The 24,822-nt window shown below is 36.9% G+C and overlaps 1 protein-coding gene across 1 annotated transcript; it reads right to left on the reverse strand.

Annotated features, from left to right (window-relative positions):
• Nucleotides 1-3,277: 3,277 nt before the first annotated feature.
• LOC149298312 (mitochondrial glutamate carrier 1-like) lies at nucleotides 3,278-13,753 on the reverse strand. Its single transcript, XM_089487492.1, has 9 exons — nucleotides 13,734-13,753; nucleotides 13,007-13,132; nucleotides 11,790-11,845; nucleotides 7,087-7,177; nucleotides 5,728-5,846; nucleotides 4,965-5,169; nucleotides 4,325-4,479; nucleotides 3,681-3,756; nucleotides 3,278-3,437 (listed from the first exon to the last, which is right to left on the reverse strand). Exons 1-9 carry the CDS (start codon nucleotides 13,751-13,753, stop codon nucleotides 3,278-3,280), a joined length of 1,008 nt encoding a protein of 335 aa, XP_089343618.1.
• Between the last annotated feature and the right edge of the window lie 11,069 nt (nucleotides 13,754-24,822).

Below are 24,822 nucleotides of genomic sequence, written 5' to 3' on the forward strand. Positions count from 1 at the left end.
CAAAGATATAAAAGGTTTGAGAAAATGTTTATCTTTAGAGCTTGCATATTACTGCTATGTAACCTGCATGTTCTCTTCGCAAATACATTTTCTTCCTGTTTTACCAAAAGTTCACTCATCGCCTGTTGGACTTTATTACGGATCGAGGAGTCAGACAGTTTTGCAAACATTTTTAAGATGTTACGTCTGGGGGAGGTGTGTTCTGGTCTAGCATCTGTCCAATAACAGGCTATGGAACAAGACCCTATGTTTGGCCGCCGCATTAAATACCAGAGGAAATATGGCTATATGACTTACTTCCCTAAAAATACTACCCACTTCCCCACCACAAAAAATAGCACCAACACAAAAATCCAAACCAACTTTTTATTCACCTGATAAGGATATCAAACATCCATATTAACAACACTACAGGTGCTGCAAAATAAAGCAAACTACAATCTGCAACCATATATCTACTATCCTTTGAAGAACATTATTTAAAATATGTCTATTATTCTTTGTATATAAACGTAAAAAAAAATGAAAAAGTTAACTGATATTTAAACCTATTTACATACAATATACCATTTTTTTTCTTCTTCTATATAGAATTTTAAAAGTCCATTATTCTTTTGTTTTTTTACAAAGGTTAAAAAGAAAAAAAGCACCAATCGTGTAAAAGGTTGACATAATGATTCTATCCACAATTAGACTTGTACATACACAATGCATGAACAAGATCTACTATCGTTTCAAGTTTCCAACCCAATTTAGTTTAGTTTATCACAGCAAATAGTAAAACCCCAAGTTGATTTTTCAACCATCTGTAAGAGTTCATATTTTAAAAGGCAATTAAAGTACATTTAGAGGATGTATACATTTTATCTAAAAATCTCTCAAATTGTATGTACTGTAGCTAACATATCAAAGTGTTTTATATGTGACACAAAGATCAAGTATAAAGGAAAAATTAGTAGCACTAAAATGTGAAACTGGACTTGCATAACATGTTATTGATCCAGTGGCATTTTATGTGAAAAGGTCCTTTGAGAGGAAAACTTTACATTTTCCCCAAACTAGTTTTCAAAGAACCATTACAAGACCAGGACTCAAGGTTATTAGTTAAACCGTGCAAAACTTTCAGATCCACTCATTTGTTCCAAAAGTGTAGCCTAAGCCTACTTCATTCATGAACATATGTTTTAATGTCAGACTTTGAGGTTAAAAACATAACTCAACAAATGAGATGAAGCCAACTATTGCCTTCTCCTAGTGTAAAAAGTGGCATAAAGGCTGGAGGAATTTTATTGGACTCCACCATTGGTTGCTAAGGTAATAAAACCATTTTCCAAGTTTGCACTAGAATTGTTCTTTATCAAGACCCAATGAAGGCAAATCCATTGTCCCCACTTTGCCTTAATGTGGAATTCTAAAAAGATTTTTGTAGCTTTGACAAGAAATCCCACACACTTACCCCATTCGTATGTATCAAAAACACAGTGCTATTTGTTTGTAATTTACATTTTATAAAACATAAAAATATGTACAGAAACATGTAGAGATTGTTTTTTGTTTGAGGCAACAATTGTAGCCGTATTTTAATTCTCCTTAGAAACATAGCTACACTTTAAACAGAATTGGCCCCCATGAACCACAACAAATAATTTTGCCCTTTGAGAGCCAAATGAGTAACCTATACATGCACTGAAAGGTGTTCTCAAGCTCATAGCATTCAGACTGTTTATGCAGGATATCTGTCCACAAAACAAAAAATATAATATATGTTTTAAAGGAAATTATCATCACATAAAGAGCATTTCTGGTTTAAAAGTGAACTAATCAGCAGGAACATCGTGTTGATTGTTTGATGTCTGCTTCACCACCTGATACATAACCCTCTATGTATCTGCAGGTGAAAACCAAATGCCCAGTATTACTAATACACTTAAACACATACTTTTGCTTGTCATATGCCAACATGCTCTTTTTGCATCATCTAGCGAAGGAGCTTAAAACTCATTTGAGCATTCCAGCTTCTATAAAGCCACCTGAAGAAATACCTACACATGGAAGCCGGAAATTTGAATGCTACTCTCAGCATCCGGCATATAATATACTTGACTTAGTGAGGCTCTTCTTTCTACTACTTTCACTACCTTGTAAGTCTGTATTCAGATTGATAATTATAGCCGTATTCTAGTGTTCCTTGGAACATATGTGGAACTATTTAATAAACCGTGTTGAGTTAGTTTCACCTCCATTTATAATCTAAACTTTCCGTTTATACTTTACACGTATGATTTCAGTATATTTTAACAATGCCTTTACTGTGATAACCCCACGATGTATCACCTTTAACATACAGGTACTCCCAAGCAAGTTGAGTGTTCCACCTAATAATCTGAGCCTCCAATGACTGTTCTTCTACAGAGCATGTGCAGTAATCAAGCAAAGGTTTTTGTTTTAGCACTTTAGTAAGAACACAATAAACAGACCTGAAGTCAATGGTATTGTACACAATAATGCATAGTGTACGTGCCATGCACATTGTATAATTACATATTGTATTTTTCAGTATAAGTTGGGCTATTCGTGAGGAAGTCACCTTTGTTTTATGACAAGTTTCCTTTAAGAAAATGGGCACATCTTATTGCATCACCTATTTTGAAATGCATCTTTCATGAAAAGAGGGCATCATTTTAGATGGCAGTAAATTGCATCTATACATTTAATTAATTATATATCTGAGCAACTTTTCCAGATCTTTAAGTAAAATTATACTGGGTGGGCTGCTCACATCAGCAGTTCCTCACAATGCTTAACTTGTGAACTCACACTGAAGCGAATGGTAGAGGACAAATACAGCCCATTCATTAGCATAAGAATGACATTTAAGGCTTTAGTGTTGTGTTCATTTGATTTGGCTAGTACAGTGTATAGATAGACTAGACTAAGATTCTAATCTACTTCACAGACAAATTATAAAAAAACGGACTTTTAAGACCAAACAAAATAGGGAATGCTTTAACAGCGACAGTTTCTCATTATTGCTGTAGCTTTGTGTTACTGCTACAGCAACCGAGTGCCAATGTCTATGATAAGAAAGTGCTGAAAGATTCAAAACGAATATCACAGACAAACACGCTACATAATTTCAGTGCTATGAGAAAGTCTAGTGGTCTATACAGCACAATAGTGGATTGTTTCACCAGACCCGACAAATGCTGTAAAATGTATTGGCTCGTCATGGTTAATTTAAAACCTCCACAGTTCCTGTCCAGAGGAATGTATGCTTTTAAGACGTCAATCTGTTCAACTGGGCAAATTCAATGAGGGTTTCTCCCACACCTAAAAAGTATATAACTTGGGCTATACCAAATAAAGGGGCAATAACTAATGCTCGGCATCCAGACCCTTTCAAAAAAGCTGATGGACCTTCCTTGATCCAGATTTTCCTGTGAGAGAAAAAAAAAACAACAATGTATTACATGGATGAATTGCAATGGTCAGTAATATTAAATCTGAATAATAATAATAATTTTCTGATGAATTCCAGAAAAACTACACGACGTTGGGTCAAACGTTAAAAGTTCAACAGGGATTACATGCACCTCATCCATGTATACTTTTGCCTAGGAAACTGTATTGTGTATTAAACAGTGTCCTGAACAGTTCTGTCTGGCTAGATGTGTGCTTACCTGATGCAGTCTACAATCCCATTATAGCTCTCTTCATTTGCTCCTTTATTTAAGGATTGAAGTCGTGTTTTTATCACTGCAAAAACAAAATACAAAAGTGATATATCACACATACATGGAGCACAACACATTTAATGTATACAAATATATACTATATGGACAAAAGTATTGGGACACCTGACTTTTATGACATCGCGTAGAGCATTTGTGAGGTCAGGCACGGATGTTAGATGAGAAATTCTTCTACACCAAACTCAGCCAACCATGTCTTTATGGACCTTGCTTTGTACACTGGGGCACGTTCATGCTGGAATAGAAAAGGGCCTTCCCCAAACTGTTCCCACAAAGATGGAACACAAAATTGTGGCAATGGATCTGATTGAAACACCTGAATTCAATAATTAAGAGGTGTGCCCGATACTTTTGTCCATATAGTGTATTGTGAGACTTCTCACTATGCATTAAGAGGCAGGTAACGTGATCACCAGCCCAACGGAGAAATGTTTCTAGCAGGGCAGCCCCTATTTTCTTCTCAGCTAGACTGTACTGCAACTCAATATGTGTTAATGCTATGATACTTGTAGTACTACTCCGTTATACATTTATAAAAATAAAAAAAATAGTTGGCACGCAGTATATCTTACCATCACAAGGATTGACAGACACAGCTGCAACAGAACCAGCTACACAGCCTGAAACAAACGAGTGCAAGAAAGGAGCCCTGTCATTTGGAGAGGATTTCCCCAGCTGATTGAGATTGGAAAATAATGGGAAGTAGATGATGGAGAATGGTACATCCCTGTTGAAAAGAAAAAAAACGATGTTCAGGAAAAGGGAACCTGCTAATTCCAAGCTTAAAACACTGGATGTTTCTGAATACGCACAGGATATTGTTCTCTCCTATTATAATACTTTACAAGGTCTCAAATGCAACACAGTCTTATTTTTAATAAAAGAAGTTCCAGCATAAAAAATGTCAGTATGAAAATTCAAGAATAATGGAAGCACTAAAAATAAACCCAGACCTATTTAAAAATAATAAATGCCCAGTCACAAAACGATTAAATTCTTTTACTTAACATTTTAAAAATTACTACAACTTCTCTCCTAAGTAACCTGACCCTTCTTCCCTGCTAACCTAAATCCTCTCCGATACTTTTTCTCTTCCAGATAATGGTATCTTTGCAAATGTTCAGTTTCATTCTGTTCTGAAGCCTAAAAAGCACCTGCTTCCATTAAATAGAAACAAAATATATAGATAGGTGTTTATATGTCAGTTCGTACCTCAGTAATGTTGCTCCCAATCCCTTGTATAGTCCTTTAACGCCTTCCGTGCGCAGCAACTCAGATGCAATATGTGTAGCAGAGATCTTTCGAGCTACTGAAGTTGGTCCAACATTATAAGCCCTTGTGAGTACAGGAATTGGGTTTAAGTGCTTGGTTCCAGGAGTCAGGCATTGTATACTAGTAATAGTCTTCTGCTGACATGCTTCAACAAAAACAAACAAAAAAAAAAATCAGTGATCACTTTTGGTAATGGAAATTTACAACCTTAAATATCTTTGTAAAAAAAAAAACCAAAAAAAAAACCAAAAAAAACCCTCTACAACATTTTGTAGGAGAGACAGGGATGTTTTACCATACAATCAAACATTTAAAGGTCATCTTCTAATTATTATGGTCTGAAGGGATTACCTATTGTGAAACAATTAAACCCATTTTTATTTATTGCGGGATTAATGGATTAGGGAAAAATAAAGGTTTCCCCAAGATTCATTAGAAGTGCTATATTTCAGTTTGTAGACAAGTTCAGCAGCTTTTGTTAATTCACTATGGTTGTTTCACAATAAGCAGTTCAACAAATGGCATTGACAAATTGCTCAGTTCTCTTACTTGCTCCTGTGGCCAACATGTTTATTATGTTTCCCTTAAATCAAGATACATCTAATACTACCACATGCTTGTGCATCAATGTGGGTGGACATATGCATATGTTCATTGCACGTGTGATGTAAGTACGTTCATTTGCATTTAAAAGGACACATACCAAGTCTTCCAGCATCCTGGAGCTGAATTTTTAGCATCTCCATTGGAGTAGTAATAATAACTTGACATGTTCCAGCACCACATCCTGCCAGCATTTCTTTATAGAGAGACAAACGTTTGCTAAAAGACCAAAACACTTGTTTAGAACCAAGAATTAAAAAAGAAAACAAGTAGGATTTAAAGGGCAGACTGCACGTGGCTACTGGTTCTTTTCTGTGGTAACTATCTATGCATCGATGTATTGAGTGTCTGTACATGTGCCTTGCCTCTCTCGATAAGGTATGATCCGGTCCCGCAGTATCAATTACCCATGCATGCTATTTTTACCTTCTGAAACTGAACTGTAAAGACAAATACCAGATCGCAAGAGTCATATTTCCCAGCGTGTTGAAAAACATTAGAACTAGTTCATTTGATAGGCAGTAGTTTTATTCCCGTCTGAAAATGTAGGCTAACGGTATTCAATTTAAGTACAATATGAAATCTTTCTGTATACATTAGAATTAGACTATCACAAAGTGGGTAATCTAAAATGGTTTATTTACAGTTTCTGACTTCTTGGTTACAGGTTGCTTCAAAACACTTTGTTGGCAGGCATTGTCCTGTTGCCTTTATGTGCTGCTTGTATTATTTTAGCTCATTAGTTATTTTTTATTTTTAACATAACATGATATACTAGAATATAGTTGACATGCTAATATGATGCTTTAGAAAAACAAATATATCTTAAAGGGGCATACGAAAAAAAAAAAAATTAAGTTGTCCTGCTTAACATGCTGCTTGCGATCTACTCTTATGCCACTGGCTTGCAATCAATATAGATATGCATCTTTGTGATTACATGGGCATCAAACAATAAACAAAATGTTCAAACTCTGGTCTCTCTATGCAACATATTAAGACGGTCCAGAAATTATAGGGCACTGGAAAACAGTCTATCATTTTTAACATAAATTGAGTTACTGGAACTACATTGTGGTTTTTGATATAGCAGTGAGTTCCATGCAACGTTGCATTTCCATTACATTGCTTACAGCTAACTGGCCGAATACTTTTAGCTATTTGGTTCACTTTGAGGTTCTCTTATTACCCTTCAGCATCAGCATTGCTTAGTTGAACACTTTAATATTGTTAATTAAACATTCACATATTTTAAGTAAAAACCTTTATTTTCGCTGACTGTTCAGTACTGAATTTGGATAATCATGCAAGATCAACAAAAGACCCCTTTTTCAGAGGTCTAAAAAGGATATGCAATTCAACATCTTATTTTAGGACTACATGAGCCCTCTAAAATTTAACACAAACTTCTTCTACAGGACAAAAGTCTACTTTCATATCACCAAAAAGAACGCCTTACCCATCTCTAGACAAGTGTTGTCTGAAAAAGTCATTAGCTGCCAGCTTAATTGCTTTCTCTGGAGTCACAAGAGTCAAATTTACTGCTGCACCTAAAATAAAAAGCAAGCCTTTGTAACAGAGATCAGACAGGTTTTTAAGGACTAGAGTGCCCACAGGCATCGGTACATTGATATAACTAGACAATACCTGTATATCGTTATATACATGTATACATATGCGTAAGCGGGGGGGGGGGGGGGGGAGAGACAAAAAACAACCTATAGCTATAGTAGACAAGACAAAAGAAGTGTTTGTACTATTCGCAGAAGAGGAGAAGTGTTTATTCAGATTGTTGGCTACTATAAGCATAATTATTTTTATATGAGTGCTCATCGCAATCTAATGTGTTACACCCCATAGTTGCTTAGGTCTTTACTGATAAGATGAGATCCAAGGATTAATCAGACAAGCCATGGAGTCAGGAGGGACAACCCATCCTTTTGGACAACTTGGTCAATTTGACAAGCTCAGGACGAGCATGAATATCTTTGAAAATCGGAATCTTATGAGCCTTTGCATTTTTTTTTTTTTTTTTTATATACTCAATTACCTAAGCAGAATTTTCACCTTAGTAATAAAAACATGTCAGAGACTGAAAACATGGTATACACCAGTTTGTCACTTTGTCATCCCAAGATAGAAGACTTTAAATCCAATGGCTCAGTGCTATAATCGTAAAAACAATGTATTGCTATAAAGAGACTCTTTATAGAGTAGGTTTTTTGTTTTTTTTAATTACAAAAGTAGACATTAACTAGGCACTTCACATATAAAAATATTGTCAATGTTATATGTAGCCAAGTACAAAAAACAACAATAGTTTTTACAGATAAAAAAATATAATGCCCAATAAGAAAAAGAGTACACGGAACTAAGTAAAGCAGTGTTAGAGGGACGGAATAATGAGAACAGTATTATACAGGACAGCAGTAAGCACACAACATAGAAAGCAAAAAGACTCATGCAAAAAAAAAAAAAAAAAAAAAAAAAAAAAAGATTTTCTTTAACTAGAAGATAAGACAGTTATTGAATTCCTAATGCAAGGAGATTATGTGCTAACACACTGTGGTTCAATATATCTACTTAACCCTTTGTGAAGAAAGTCAAACACAAAGAGTTAAGGACATTTTTTAAGCATGCACCCTTTTTTTTTTTTTTCTTCAAAAACCAGGCTTTGCAGCCCTTAAACCCAAGCGGGTTCTACCATATATAAAATTATCCTTGCTAGGTCTTTCAATGGACTGCCTTGACAAAGAGGGTAGTAGATACAGATAAACAGGAACGAAAGAACAAAATGTATCCTATCCTTAGTAAAGTAAAAAAAAAAATCTCAAAATAAGACAAAAATATGAAGAAAAAAAAATAAAAAATAGAAAGTTTGCCTAATTACAGTTGTAAGTAGTACTGTAAGAACCATTTTAATGATCCACCGAGGCTTCGCCAGATCGGCTAGCCCTCAAAATCCACGTCGATAGGTCTGCAATATGAAAAACACAGATGCAACAAACAACATTCTTCTGCATACAACAGAGCCTAGCATTTAACAATTAAAAATACGACTACTGAAATGCCAAGCACAAGAATCGATGTGGGGCAAAGGCAGCCAATGGCTGTAAAAGAAGTTGAGAGTAGATCATGTCTGTATAGTTAAACTATGCTGTTCAGATTATTTTGAATCGTACAGGTGCTGAATTTGTGCAAAATTATTGGAGTCTACATTACAAGGATACAGCAGCAAGAAAAAATAAATGAACCCTTCGGAACCATGCTTTCTGCAATAATTGTTCATAAAATGTGATCTGATCTGATGGACAAACACAATGTGCTTAAGCTAATAAAACTCAAAGGATGATAATCTTTCATGTCTTTATTGAACACACCCATTAACCATTCACAGTACTGGTTGAAAAACTAACTGAACCTCTGGATTTAATACCTGGCCAAACCTACTTTGGCAGCAATAAACTCGAACAAGCATTTCCTATATCTGTGTATCAGACCTGCATAACATACAAAACTGCATCCATATCCCTACGATGTCTGGTTTGAACAGCTCCCTTGAGGTCGTTCCGAAACATCTCAAATGGGTTAAAGTCTGGGCTCTGACTGGGCCACTCCAAAATGATTTCCTTTTTCTTTGAAGTCATTCTGTAGATTTACTTCGCCGTTTAGGGTCATAGTCCCGCTGTATCACTCAACTTCTACTGAGCTTCAGCTGGCAGACAGCCATCCTGACATTATTCTGTATGATTCCTTGATAAACCTGGGAATTATTTGGTCCCCTCGATGATGGCATGCTGCCCAGGCATCGAGGCAGTAAAGCAGCCCAATCTCATGATGTTCACCCAAACATTGAAGTGCAGTGGAGGGATGCTTTCATGTTGGTATGCAGTGCACTTCTAATGCCAAATGTAGTGCTGTTTTCTTCCTGAACAATTCAATGTGCTCTTTGGCAATGTATTTTTGCAGCAATGTATTTTTTTATTTTTTTTGGAGAGTGGTGGCCTCCTTGGTGTTGTCCTGTCCTAGACTGCATGTCGGTTCAATATTTTGCGTATGGTGAACTCATGAACAGAGATCTTAACCAGTTTCAATAATTCATTCATGCCTGTTACCCTAGGGTTCTATTTTACCTCATTGAGACTTCGGTGTTGTGCCCTTGGAGTCATCATGGATGGCTGCCAACTGTTTGAAATTACTTTGTAACCCCTTCCAGCTTTTGGAAAGGGTTACAGGGTTCTTGATTGTAGCTCTTCTGAGATTTACCGTATTTGCTCGATTTGCCCTTGTCTTATAATCGGGGGTCGTCTTATAATCAGACCTCAAAGTCTGACTATGAGACGACTAAGATCCAGATCCCCCGCAGCTGCAGGGGACCTGGATCCCCCCCACCCCACTTACCAGTACTTCAGAGTCCCCGGTGTGCAGCTGGGGCAGCGTGTAGATGTCTACGCGATTCGCGTAGACAACTTCCACTGCAGCCGGAAGGAGATGTGGCTAGCAGCGGGGGTTGTCTGCGTCCATCGCGCAGACCTTCCCCGGCTGTCAAAGATCAGAGTTACCGGCACGGGGAACTCTGATCTCTGACAGCCGGGGAATGTCTGCGCGATGGACGCAGACAACCCCCGCTGCTAGCCACGCCTCCTTCCAGCTGCAGCGCGAGTCTACATGCTGCCCCAGCTACATGACAGGAGACTCAGAAGTACCGGTAAGTGGGCCAGGGGGGGGGGGGGCGTGTTAAATGGGGGGCATAAGGCATTTCTGGAGGCAGGGTGCTCTGTGAAATGCCTTTTAACCCCCTTAATGCCACTCTGCCTCCAGAAATGCCTTTTTAACCCTCTATACGCCACTCTGCCTCCTGAATGCCTTAAACCTCCCTATATGCCACTCTTCCCCATAATATGCCTTTTAACCCTCTAAGTGCCAGAGTGGCATATAGGGTTAAAAGGCATATCATGGGGCACAGTGGCATTTAGAGGGTTAAAAGGCATATCATGGGGCACAGTGACATATAGGGGGTATAAGGCATTTCTGGGGCAGATGTTCATAACTGGGGGGCAGGTTGGAAAATAGAAGGAAATAAAACCAAAATATTTTTCTCAATCATAGCTTTTATTAAAAAAATAGTTTAAATGAATTAACATTTACTGGTGAAACTTTTTTCCTATAGGGTCGTCTTATATTCAGACTTTTCCTTTTTTTCCTAAATTAATATTAAGATTTGGGGGTCGTCTTATAATCGAGCAAATACGGTAGTTTTTGAGAGGCATGGCTGACATCAGCAAATGCCTCTGGTAAATAGCAAACTAATGGTTAGAGCTACTTTGACCTATAAAAAAAAAAAAAAAACCTCCAAAAACACACATATCCAGTCCTGTCATCGATTAGACTACAGTTCTGCCAACTCCTGACTCAAGTCAGCCTAAGGGTTCACATACTCTTTTCAACCCACACTGTGAATGTTTGAATGATGCATTCACTATGCATTAAAACAATACAATAACGTGTGTGTTATTAGTTAAAACAGATGGTTTATTGAACCTTACACGAAGATCATATCATATGTTAAGACACATCTATACATAAACGCTGGCAATTCCAAAAGGTTCGCTTACTTTTTCTTGCCGCTGTAATTTCTGTATAAGATTGTTAGTATTTCAAAATTATGTAAAGTTCATTGGGGGGAACCTAACGTTTCACTAAGCACATCCATATACAAAGCAGAGTGTGTGTATATATATATATATATATTATATATATGCATTACAAAAATGTTTTACTTTAATTATTAAAGTAACTGCTTAAAATTACCATGGCAGATTATGCAGGCATCGAAAGCACACTAAGTACAGTGGATATTGCACTTCTTAAAAATACGAATTTAAGAACAGGCTTATTACCACTTAGTGGTTTCATGTTCTTGCTGCACAGATAAGACTTAAGCTTTATCTGCAAAATGTTTGCAGCTGCTGTCTGTAACAGCGTAGCCATCTGCGCAACACAAACTGGTTTGCATAATATCTCTAAATTTGAATTTCATGCCAAAATGAACAATATTTTGTGGTACATTACCCCTTTACTTTAAAGCTCAACATGGCAAAAAAGGACCGTTCTACTTGGACAGAGAAATATTAAAAAAATAAAATAAAGTAATTAGCATACCTCTGTACATTCCAAAATAACCTTCCGAGCGCAGGGTCTTTCTCAAGCAATCCCACCTGGTGAGAAAAAAATAAAAAAAATCTTTAGGTGGATTCAAACATGGGAATGACAAGATCCACCACGGGTTTAGCTTTACATAAAGGGCATAGATAACGATGGCATAAATAAATAAAAAAAAGTGGCGTATGTTATTTTATGTAAATGGTAACGATGTATTCAAAACATATACATGTCGCCACTAGGTTGCACTATGGAAATTGGATTCATTTACAATTAGTTTTTGCTACTTATTGAACCTCCTACATCATTGTATTCATCACGATATTGTACGATTGTAATAGTTATATACCTACCAATTATGCTGTAATGAGGTAGCCATAATCACATTTACATTTGGCAACATAGGCTTTTAATTTCATTAGTTTCTCATCTCTTTTGTGACAGATCACATTGATTATACATTTTGCCTTTTTTTGGAATTCCAATATGTTGGGATTTCTGCAGGCGTTAATATTTTTATGCTACATATTCTTCAGGCTCTTTGGACAGTACCAGCAAAATTCTTGCTTCAGACGGCCATTTTATGTATCATTGTGGGGACTGGTTTTCATGTCGTGTAATAACTGGCCGGGTCCCCCAAACTCCACCAAGCCACATGTCCCACAGTGACATATTTGCCCCAGACAGCCTGTCTGTGCCATCTTTGCCTCACCCGCCAATTTACATTCTGGCACACATATGTAAACACACACTCCATCTCACATTCATGCTCAGACACGCATTTATACATAGACATCCATGCTCACATACACTTATGCATGCACATTCATGTTCACATACATACACTGTGTATATATATTTATATATAACATACATAACTCCTGCCCCCACTTAGCAGGTTTTCTCACTGTGCGGGGAGCCAACATTTTGATTATTTTCTTGCATTTTTAGTAAAATGTATATAAAAATAGTTATAGCCTCCAGGTACTGAGAGAACTCTGCAAGCCTAAAATCTCCTTCAAATCCTAAGAAATGTTCTGTCACAGAATGCATATTGTATGCATGACCAAAGGGTTTGTGGGCATGCAGCATGTCTACCAGACCCAACAATGGCTATAGTTGTATCTGTTACCTCTGTATTAGTCAACTTTAAGATAATGTTCTGCTAAAACTAGCAAAGCAATAAGCACAATGTATAGGTGAAACAGTACACTCACATGTTCTTATAGATCTGTTGTCCATTCCTCTGATTCTGCAGCCTTGTTTTAGTCAAGTCAATTGGAAAGACACAAGTCACCCCGATGACCCCTGCGATTCCACCGTTTAGGAGTTTGGCAGGCAGACTTAAACACAGGAAAGGCGGTTAAATAGTTAATAAACATAAGGTAGCATTTCACAGTGTTTTTACAATCTGTTTTTATATATTTGGTAATTTAACAAATGCCACTAGGATTTAGAAGCATAATACATAAAATTCGGTGCCACAGTTATTGATTTTAAGGTGCCTGCATATCCACGGAGAGACACGCAACGGTATGTTTCTTACTTTTTTTTGGTATATATATCCACCACTAGCATATATCACCTCTTGATAAAGGGGTATGCATTGAATACACACAAATGCAGATACAGATTTTTTGTAATATAAAGTTATAGATCAGGCAGCATTAAGTGCTAGTTTAAAAGTATAAATGTAACACAAACATACACACAGATCAGAAGCACCAACAATAATAGCGTTCACAACCAATATTAATGTCTTGAAGCTCAAAATGAAAATTTTTTATATGTCTGAAGAATTCCTATTTTTACATTTCAGTAAAATTGCTTTGAAATACATGGCTGCCACACACACACATATATATAAAAGTAAATATATATTTAAATAAAAAAGGTAAAAAAGTACAGACCAGTGGATATTTTAACACAGTTTAGGTCTCTTACCTAATCTGTTTCTCAGCCATCTTCAAGTTTTTGGGGTTTTTTTCTCAGAAAGAGATCTGTTTGGTCGCTAAGGTACAGGCTCCTAACAGCACAGAATGCCAACTGAGCACTGTGGAGAGAAACACAAGATTTTCACTACATCAGCTGTTTCTCTATAAATAAACCACTGGCATCCACTCACACGTCAAAAGATCAATGCACGCAGATGACTCATATGCAACTCACTCATATGCCACACAGAAGCATGAATCAAAGACCATACTTATACTATAAAAAAGCAACTTGCATCACCCAGCTTAAGAGAAAGGGCCATGTGCTTTGGATGACTATTTGGAATATTCAAGAGAATAAAGCCTGGCATTAGCAATCAAAAGCAATGGGGATTAAATGGCTTGAGCGTCCTACTGACTACAGTTGTTGCTTTTAACCTTTTGTTTTTAGGTAAACCACTTTACAATACCAATTTCACCCGCATTTAACTACATATCCGGTAAAAAAAAAAAAATAAAAAAAATGTACTATGGGTTAAAGGCAACCTACCACTACACTATTTGTGAACAGCTCAGCATCCCAGTTACATCACATTTGATCACAGACACTTTTTATAAACAAGATTTCTTTACAATAGTGATGAGAGGTCTGTGGAAGAATTTAGTCTTAAATATTTAGCAAGCATCCTTACCACATACTGTGTTATGACGTCTGACAGCGGTAAAGTATAAATGTGCAGTACTAAATTCTTAGGCAGGTGTGAAAAAAGAATGCCTTCATGTTAAGTTTTTTTTTTTATCACTTAAAATGCAAAGCGAGTGAACAGATGGAAAATATAAATCAAACCAAATATTTGGTGTTTTTGTTTTCTCAAAATACCCCCTTTATATCCTGCACCAACAAAGATGGCTGCTGTTTGTGCAGATCCTTGCTTCCAGTTAGATTGCATAGCGGTTTATTGACACTGTAGGTGCCCATAGTCTCCAAGAGCAATTTTCACACAAATTCTTAAAACAATTGTGCAAACCTTACTTTGAGACCAAATATGTGATTTTATGTGAAGTACTCAGCGTATGCAGACATCAACAGTTCAGTGGGCCACGGTGACAGCAGATGTTGAATAATATGCTGGACAGCCTTTATTGTGTGATTGTGGCCTTACAAAACCTTTTTTTGGTTTTTATATTTTGCTAATTCTACTTTCACTATCCTTAACTGTAAATGTATATGGCTCTGCTGCTCACACCATTCCTCCGTTCCTTCTCAACTACTAACTTCAAGTCCTTTTTCAAGTGATTAGTTCCCAACCTAACCCCATTTAGCTTATAATCAGCATGTATGTGCTGTCTTATCACAACCAAATTCACAATGTATCATTGCACAAAGACGCCAAATACGACGAGGATGATATATGGAACGGGAAGCAGGAGACCTAGCGGGATGTCCCTGGCTGCTGTTGCCACCTTCCTCGTGGCGAAACCTGGGTACAAGTGGGGAGCCGCTCTGGTTCTCGGAGTAATGGCGCTCCGCTGGGGAAAAAGGTCTCCCAAAGAACCGCACTTCAAGTCACAAGACGACACCAGTCAGGATGCGAGCGAACACTTTATTAGGACTGGTCCTGGTTTAAGTACTTCTTTTAGCTGCATTCTTCCAAAGCAAAAAAAAAAAAAAAAAGCACTTACCCGACACAGAAAATGCAGCAATTCTATAAAATCAGTGGCAAGACTGTACTTCCAATGAAACCAATGACTTTAAAAGACTTTATACATGCAGCATTCAACAAAACCAGTGCTGGATCTTACTGGTGTAGAGCAGATCACATGCAGGAAGATGTATTCGGACAAATGCATCGCCTGCAGGTCATTTAGTTGGGGTGGGGGTGGGGGTGGGGGTGGGGGGGTGCCTTTGCAAAACTGACCACAAGAAAATTTAATGGAACCATGTGCCTATCAATAGCACTAAAGTGTATATGATGGTTGGTACATCCTTTTATTAATAATAATGACAATGACTTTACATTTATCAATCGTAAATATTTTTGTGCCATTTTTTATATTCTCCCAATGTATTTAGTGATAGGATCTCTCTCTATGCATGTTCTGTTCTGAACTGCAGTCAGAATTTCCACCACAAAACGTTCAGAAGACAGAAGATGAACGGACACGCTGGCATCTTACTGTTCTGTGTCCTCTCTCGCAAAGTGAGCGGACATAAAACAAGGGAATGGTTGTGCTGCACCCATGTCCTTTAAAGTGAATGTCCAGCGGGATACGCCTGTGTTTTTATTCATACTTTCTAGGAATCCCAGTGTTAGGAGTTATGTGAAACAAAAATAAAGTCTTACAACTCAGCTTTGCTACATTTAACGATTAATGAACCAAATGCCATCTCAGTGATGAATTTAGCACCTTTTGGAATTTCTGAAGAATGCGTTGTCAATTTATAGCAACGAAAACTGCACGTGAGGCCAATTTTTAGTTTAAAACATTCATCCAAAACTTTGAAAAGGGTGTAAAAATTTACTACTGTCAATGAAATCCATTCAGTGCAGATAAAAATAAAAGGTTTTTAGATTTACACTGCTAAACACCAGATAGAATAAATAGACAGGTGTGTGCAGATATAGAACTGGTAATACTGGAAGAAACTATACAATATCCAAACCACTACAATTTTAAGACAATTAACAGAAAAGTTTTAAATAAACATTACTTTATTAAAGAAACAAAACTTCAGGGCAGATTCTGCCCATTTTTTTCCCCCACTGTAAAACTTACTTGCGCATTGGTCTCAACTTATATTTAAGCTAGCCTTATGCCTTCCCAACGCATGTTACTTCATGGTATTAAGCCTTTACTACTTCGGCTGGAGAAATATACCAGCCATTCCATTAGGTATATGAGGGCTTGGGTCTACCAGAGAGCACTTCCCAGCACCCAGCTTTCCTCCAGAGGACATGGTTTAGCAGGTGCCCCAAGGCTCCCAGCGGGGTCCAGTAATGCACTTTACGTGACCCTGCTGGGCTCTCGAAAGAAGAAAAAAAATATTTGTCCACATCATTTCCATCACTACAGAGGGGAAAATACATATATGCGTGCATGTCATTTCAATAATGGGCACACAAGCTAGTTTTAAATACAGGGCAGAACTTAAGCATTTTGTAATACTAAAATAAAACTGCACAAACAAGTTGCCTATAACATATGTATACATCCAAGTTCATAACATGTGCAGCGTGTCTTAACAACTGATGAAATACCAGGAGCTACAGCACAATTTTCTTAGAAATGCTTATCTCCCAAACATGACTAGTGAGCGAGAATTATACTAATTTACTTCACTCTACTTAAACTGCTATGTCACTTATGGACCTGCGCATACTAACGTGCACCACCTAGATATGGCTAGTGTGTTAAACCAATGTATGTATTGTAAGTCTTTAAGACTGTGCAGTTTTTCAGTAAACAAATGCGGTTTTGTAGCAGCTGCCCACACGTATGGCACAATTATAATACAAATAAAAGCAGAATGAATGTTGTAAATAGGTTAGAGCACGTAACATGTAATGTAAAAGTTGTGTCTCTGCATTTGCTCAGCCTACTGGGGGATAGGGCCTAGGAAATAGAAAAGGCGGGTTGGGGGGAAATGTAGTAAGTGGCTTTACCGCAGTAAAATCTACAAAAGATGCATCAAACATTTTTGCCTTTAGAAGTTACATTGTCAACACTTAGTCTGCCACTTGCTAAACGTTTCATAGTACAGAGCGCTCAATAGTTCTCTTACCAGTGAATAACTGAAATGCTGAATTTGAGGGTATTTCTCGAAATCTGCTTAAAATAAAATTTAAAAAAAAAAAGTATTAGTTTACAGATTTTGTTGATTTGTGCTGATAAAGGTATATATGAGACCACTCATGGCTAAAGTCCATCTGTGTACATCCTAATTTACTATGCAATACTGTTACCTGGCAACCTTAGGGTAAAAATCTTTTGAAAATGTAAAATACCCAAGTATCCAATAGTATAAAAAACAAAATGGTGCTGTACAAAAAAAATTCTATTGGTCTACTTGTGTCTGTTCTTGGCAAAATTGTTAAGTTTGCCAAATTGCAGCAGCTGGATTTTATATCCATCATGGAGTTTTGCTTATATTCCAAAAATGTTCCTGCTGCTCCCTACCCCGTCTGCGCCTCTATGTTTCGCGGCACCGATTGGTTCAGGACACAATGGGAGCCCAGCCACAAGCGCGTGGGGTCTCATTGGCCCCGCCCTGAGTGTTCATGGAGCCAGCTCTGGGGGTAAATATATATCATACAAATTGTATTCAGCATATTTTGTGGGACCGGTCAAAATGGGGCAAATGCATGAGGGGGTATGCAAAGGGAACATCACAGAAACTTAAATGGGACCTCTCAAAAGTGTCCCTTTAAAAGGATTTTGTGTTGATTTTATGCTACAGAGGAAAGAATAAACAGAAAGGCTAAGGATACTAGAGTGTGCAAAAAACATTCTGTAGCTGTGGACCAGCACCTTTTTTTTTTTTTTTGTTGCTTATTTTAATTAAACGTCAGCAATTAACACAATATTCCCTATATCTATATTAATTCATTGAATTGCAGATACATAAAATACACAATCTTGAATTCCAAATGTTCCAATTATAAACACAGTGTTAAATGAAGAGTTTATAAGATCACAGACAAATTAAGAGTATGTAGCCAGCGTGAGTTAATATGGTTATATATATACACAATTAAAAACATCTGCAAAGTGCCGATTATGGGTAAAGGCGGAGGGGTGTAGGAGTTGGTTGGCGTCATATGGCTATAATGGGATATTAGTAATAACAGAGTTTTGAATGTCACATGTGTAAGTACTACTTACTTTTTTTTTTCTTTTTTTTTTTTCGAGTGTAAGGTAATTTTAATTCAAATCTCCATCTGCTTATGTATAATTAAGACTCATTTAACAAAATAATGCCAAGCAGAAAGAACTAAGAAATAAGGTGTTACAGAATCTTTTTTTTTTTCCTTTCCTCTTTTTTTTTTTTTTATTATCCTAAAGAGTTTTATTTTTACGAACACAAGATATTTTCGAGTGTATATCCACTATATGTTAGAGTATCAATTGCATGGCTGCATTAACAATGGAGCACATGGAGCAATTGCTCCAGGGCCCCAGCATTCTGTCAGACCCATTTTTTTTTTTCTTTTAAATTCTTAATATATCAACCATAAATATTATACAAAATTACAAAAGTCCCACCCACCCCCTCAAGGCAAGGTCTGAGAAAAAAAAAAAAATAAAAAAAAAAAAATGAAAAGTCAATTTTACCAAAAACTCCAAGTGAGATGGAACTCTTTCTTTTTCGACTCCAAACTTCTATAATGTTCGTATTTTATAATTCGTTCTATCAATTTTAACCACTGAGCAAGACAAGGGGCCTTTTTATTGAACCAATACCTAAGGATCAATAATCTCCCAAAGAAAAAAATCTTTCTCAAAATTTTATTAAATTTACCAAACTGTTCCACATCTCCTAAGATCATGACCTTTGGGTCCATTATACCATTACATCTAAATTTTATTTTAACGAAGGTAAGTACATCTTCCCATAGGACATAGGACATTCCCACCAAAGATGGAGTAAACCCGCATCAAAGTAGCCACATCTAGGGCAGTCTGCGTTTTCTCTACAATTAATTTTCCATAGCTGAAATGGGGAATAATATAACCGATAAATAATTTTAAGTTGTGTAAATTGGTATTGTTTATTTGTAGTGCAACACCCTGTGTATTTTAATATACGGTTCCAAGAGGCCTCATCAATAGTACCAACGTCACCTTCCCATTTCCTCTTAATATTACCGCGGAACTCTATTTCCATTTCTCTAATCAAAAATTTATAAATAAAACTAAGTGTCTTTTTCCTTTTAGCATTTTTTTGCAAAAATTCAAACAAATCGTGTGTCCTAACATCAAAAATCTTCTTATTTTCCGTGAAATTATATGCGTGTATTAATTGATTATACCAAAATTTATGGTTATTATCCAATTCAAATTCAGATTTAAGAAGATTAAAACAGAAGGAACAGCACCTTTAAACTCAACATGGCTGTCCAAGTTGACCAGCTTCACAGTCTAATCAGTGAGATTTCTGGAGAGTTTCCTAATTCATTGAATTTTGCGGTGATGTATTATTATTGATGCACCAACTACAGTACATGACTTCCTAAAAGTCAATGCAGATATCCTTTTCCCTGAATCTGAGGTAATCTGTACTCGATTCTGTGTCCGGGTGTAGGTTTCTAAATTCAATGAACTACAAAACCACCCATTATTACAGGGGTTTTGGTTTTTTTTCTTCAATGGACCTAAATAAAAAGTAACTTGACACGTACATTTTTACTAAATAAACATTGGTCCTCCTGCTTCCATCAGATTAAACACTAAGGTAAGTGATATACACACTATATTATATATATATATATATATCTGTGTGTATATATATATATATATATATATATATATATATATATATATATACATATACACACACACACACATATCCCCATAGCCATAAGTCAATGAAAATATGAGATTTCTTCTAAGGTCCTAAATTCTGGCACATATTTTGCAAAAGAAAAATTATTCTATCATAAAGTGTTAAATAAGTTTTACAATTGCGAAATAGCAACATCTTTTGGTACATTTAAACTTAACCCCCTAAACAAACAATTTTATGTTGATGTAAAGCAAATGTAAGTCCCACATCCCTTACAAAAGATACATTATTTGATTCAATATCCTCAAGTTATTTTTGTGACTAAAAATTTTGCTTACCAAAAAAACAAACAAAAAAAAAGCCATTAATTTAGAACATGTGCAGAACTTCATTTTCATTTATTTTTTCGAGTATTTTAATCAAAAAGAAAATATTTTTTCTCACATTATATCACCATGTAATATGTAAAGATATGGTTTAAAGAAAATATATCAATTAGCCATTCACTATGGAGTTATTTGCATATACTTTCGTAATATGCGGACCGGCTTTCTGTAATCAATGGAGACAGAGAGAGGAACGTAAACAACACCAGAGTAACACCAGCAAACGCTGGCCAGCCCAGAACTCACCTAGTAATCCTTCCACTAATGTCTCTCACAGGGCGATGCTGAGGAATCGAGCAATAAATATTAGAAACTAATACACCGCGGCTTATATTACTGTGAGGTATAATACTGCACACGACTCAACGCAATGACCTGGCAGCGAAAGAGACGCTCTGGAAATTTCCACGGCTTCACATGGTAGGAGGCGGGGAATCCCCGACAGAATAATGCGCGTCTCGGCCAATCAACTACGAGCTAGTAGACGGTTCTGTTTGTAAACCCATCCCCCTAAAGTAGACGGAATTCCAATTATTTGGTTTAGGCGCTTGGCTATGGTTTGTGAGGGGCCTGTGGAAAGTTTTGACGGTGGGCGGGAAAATGTCACTCATTACCTTGGTATGATACAGAAGACGTGTTACTGTCGGTTTGTAAACCGAACCTAAACGTTTGACGTTAGTATTTACATGGTAAATATGGGGAACCATGATTTTAGCTGAAGAGCATGAATAACTAGTAGCTGTAGTTGTCATAGGTTTCAGTCAGAACCATATGTTAATTATGTGCTATGTGACTCATATGCCCTTCAGTAAAATCACACTGGTCAGGCCGGAATTAGAGGACACAGGTGAAGGGCACACACAACAAACACTAATGTTCATATTGTGCATTCTAAGCTTCTTGGAAAATTGAATGCTCCACAGTAAGGGAACACACATGTAGAATATAATATAGACACAGCCTATGTTTTTATCTAGCATGTTAGAAATATATATGAATAAAACAAATTAGATTTACACGTTTTTCTACATAGGTTCATTTGTGTGTGTTGTAACCAAAAAATAGAAAATAGTGGTGCAAGTAGATTGTTGCAAAATTTAGAGGTGTCTATTATTTGTTAATGAAAATTGTTTGTGGGTATGGTGGAGAAATTTAGACATGGAGACTATGTAGATAATTAGGCGCTAAATGCAAATATTGTCACTGATAGGTGCTAGTTGTATACTACAAAGGAGGAAATGTTTTATTTTAGAGGAGAATTAATTAAACAAGAGGTCAAAGTCTAAAACTGGAGGGTTAGAAGTTCAAATGCAAGCCAAAGAAATTTTGCGTTGCCAAGAGGGCAAGGCCATCTTTAATATTGATTGGACCCTGGGCACGCAAATCCTGTATTAAACACATGGTAACATAGTAAAAATCACAAGAAAACTCAGCACTGAAGGCATTGATCAAATAAATAATGCATACAACCCCCAAATTGCAGGTATAGATCAAAGCTCACACACACCATAGGTCAACCTTGGCACCCAGATTGTGCAGATATCACTTGCCCAGCACCCAAATTGCACACAAAGGACTTGCCCTGGATCCCATATTGCACACGTAGGACTTTGCCCCCAAACAACCTACCTGTGCCGTATTTGCCCACCAGTTTAACATCCACATCCATGCTATCACACAATTATAAATTAATACATACTCATTCACACATATTCATACTCCCATTAAAAGCAGTAGAGGCTAATACAATGAGGGAATTTAAACATGGATGGGATAGGCATAAATCTATTCTGAATTTTTACCCCCACAATTCTTGAATAAGAGTCTACATCCATTTTATCCCGTGTGACCAGTATGACACATACAGTATCAAAATCTAGACAACTCCCTTACACGTCTGAGGTGGGCGGTCAGACTTGCAAGGCTGCCTTTGCTTTGCTCCCACACAGCGGCTATTCTCTTGTTCCGCCCAGGAACCCAGCTGAGTCACGTGAATTTACGCCACTTCACCTGACTCTGCTGGGTTCCTGGGTGGAACAAGAGAAGAGATGCTGTGTGCAAGCAACACGAAGGCAGCCTTGCGGGAGTGCACAGGAAATCTGCAGATCTGGTAAGGGGGTGGGCGGGATTGACCACATATGTTGCGGGAGCAGGCGGGATTGGACACATGATGCGGGAGTGGAACACACATTGCCGGAACGGGCAGTTATGGTTAGAAATTCACCGTGAGTGGGTGGGATCGGGATTAAAGAAACAGTCCTGCGGAGGGCTCTACTTTGATTCCATAAAAATCTCACCTATGAGATTAATTCAATTATTTGTGACCCTGATGGAAGATAAATGTTGGTAGAATGCACCGTTCAAGGTCAGAGGCTACTCCTCATTCAACATACTTGAAACTTATTTTGCTTACTTAGGGGTACAGAATAAATTTTAGGTGGGGGTAAGAATGCTTTCAAAAATAGACATGTTATAGACAAAATGCAAAGTGAGCGAACAGAAATAAAATATAAATCAAGCCAATATTTTATATGACTACCCTTTACCTACAAAACAACATCAGTTCATCTAGGTATACTTCCAGAAACTCAGGGATTTTGTAGGTTTACCCCTTCAGATAATGACCAGTGACATGCCTGGTATATTGTGGCATTAAATGAGTTTAGAAAGTGATTAAAGATCGCTTTCTTGGCGCAAATGGTGTTGCTGCAATGCCTTGGATTCAGCAACACCTGCTTAAAAGGTTGCTGAAATGCATTAATATGATCGCTCAACAGAGAGAAAGTGCAATAGCGAGAGGCATGGTCTCACAAGGCATGCTTCTCACAAGATGGCTGTGCCCACTAAAAAGTAAACAAGTTCCCAGAGAGAAAGAAACTAAATAAAATCACAAAAGTTATTGATTACAATTAAAATTAAAAATTTTCTTAAATAAACTGCCTATAGGGAAACAAAAGGCTGCTGGAAATCAGTTGTGTCCACAACTGGTAGTAATCCCAACAATGTTACATTGGAACATTGTAAGTATTAAAGCATAGCTTTACTAAAAACCTGAGTGCTGTCTAACACAATTGGTTTAGACACTGTGCTGACATTTACCTACATTCACTGTGCATTCTGTGTGTCTAATATACTGCTGAACTATCTAGCTCTCTCACACTAAAACAAGATAAGCCTACTTTACAATTCCATGGTTAGCAGGGGTCACTGGCTCTGCTAAACAGTTTTAAGTTTTATGTACGTGCATGCCTTACAGGTGCCACATTTTTAAGCTCTTGTAGTCCTGTTTGTAAGCCAATTAGTTGTCTTTGTTTTCTTCAGGAGTTAGTGTATTACATGATCACGAATATTAGTTGGCCACCTTGGTGAAAGAACTATAGTGGGGCCCAAAACTTTCAAAAAATCTGGATCCATATGTTGTATGTTCCAGTGTTCATTGCAGATAGCTCTAATAGTATCCCAAGCTGCATCATATGTTCCAACACATCTGATGTAATTTTATTCAGAACAGGAGGCTCATATTATGCTTAATAATTTATTTACTATACTATACTATAGCAGCAAATATGAAAATATACAGAAATAACAGTTTATCAGAAAAAAATAAATAACACATCAACATAAGTGCCATTAACAAATCCACCAATCAGAACCTAGTCCAGATCATAACTGCCACAGAATAGAATACTCCTCCTCTTTCTTTGCTACTCTGCCTTATTTGCTATTTACCATTTTAATATTTTATTATTCTATTATTACTTTTATTAATTTGATATTTTTTCATGTTATTTTAATGTCTGGTTATTACTTGTCCAAAAGATGTTTCTGCCCTCTTCCAGTCAGCAATCAACCAGTCTCTTTATTATATTCCCAGCTCTCTGTTGCCTCCTGTGAGGTTTTCAGAGCTTTTGTGGAGCATCTTTGGCTGTATTTTTGGCAGTTTTCTTAACCGCCTGTCTCTGTCGCCATCTTTTTTCAAGGCTGAAAAATCTGTTTATATACATATATAAGAGGATTTATCCATACTTGTATGGTAATAACTAATAATGAGGAACTTATCTCAAACATTAAAGTAAAAGAACACTTGGGAAATAGTGACCATAACATTTCATTTGAGATTAAGTCCAAAAAGCAAATGGGTAACTGTTCTACCAAAACACTTAATTTCAGAAGGGCAAACTGACAGGCTCAACCATGGAATGTATAGA

Source organism: Sceloporus occidentalis, unplaced genomic scaffold (genome assembly GCF_023333645.1).
Source record: "Sceloporus occidentalis isolate IW3139 unplaced genomic scaffold, rSceOcc1.0.p SCAF_33, whole genome shotgun sequence".
In the NCBI taxonomy this organism is placed as follows: domain Eukaryota; kingdom Metazoa; phylum Chordata; class Lepidosauria; order Squamata; family Phrynosomatidae; genus Sceloporus; species Sceloporus occidentalis.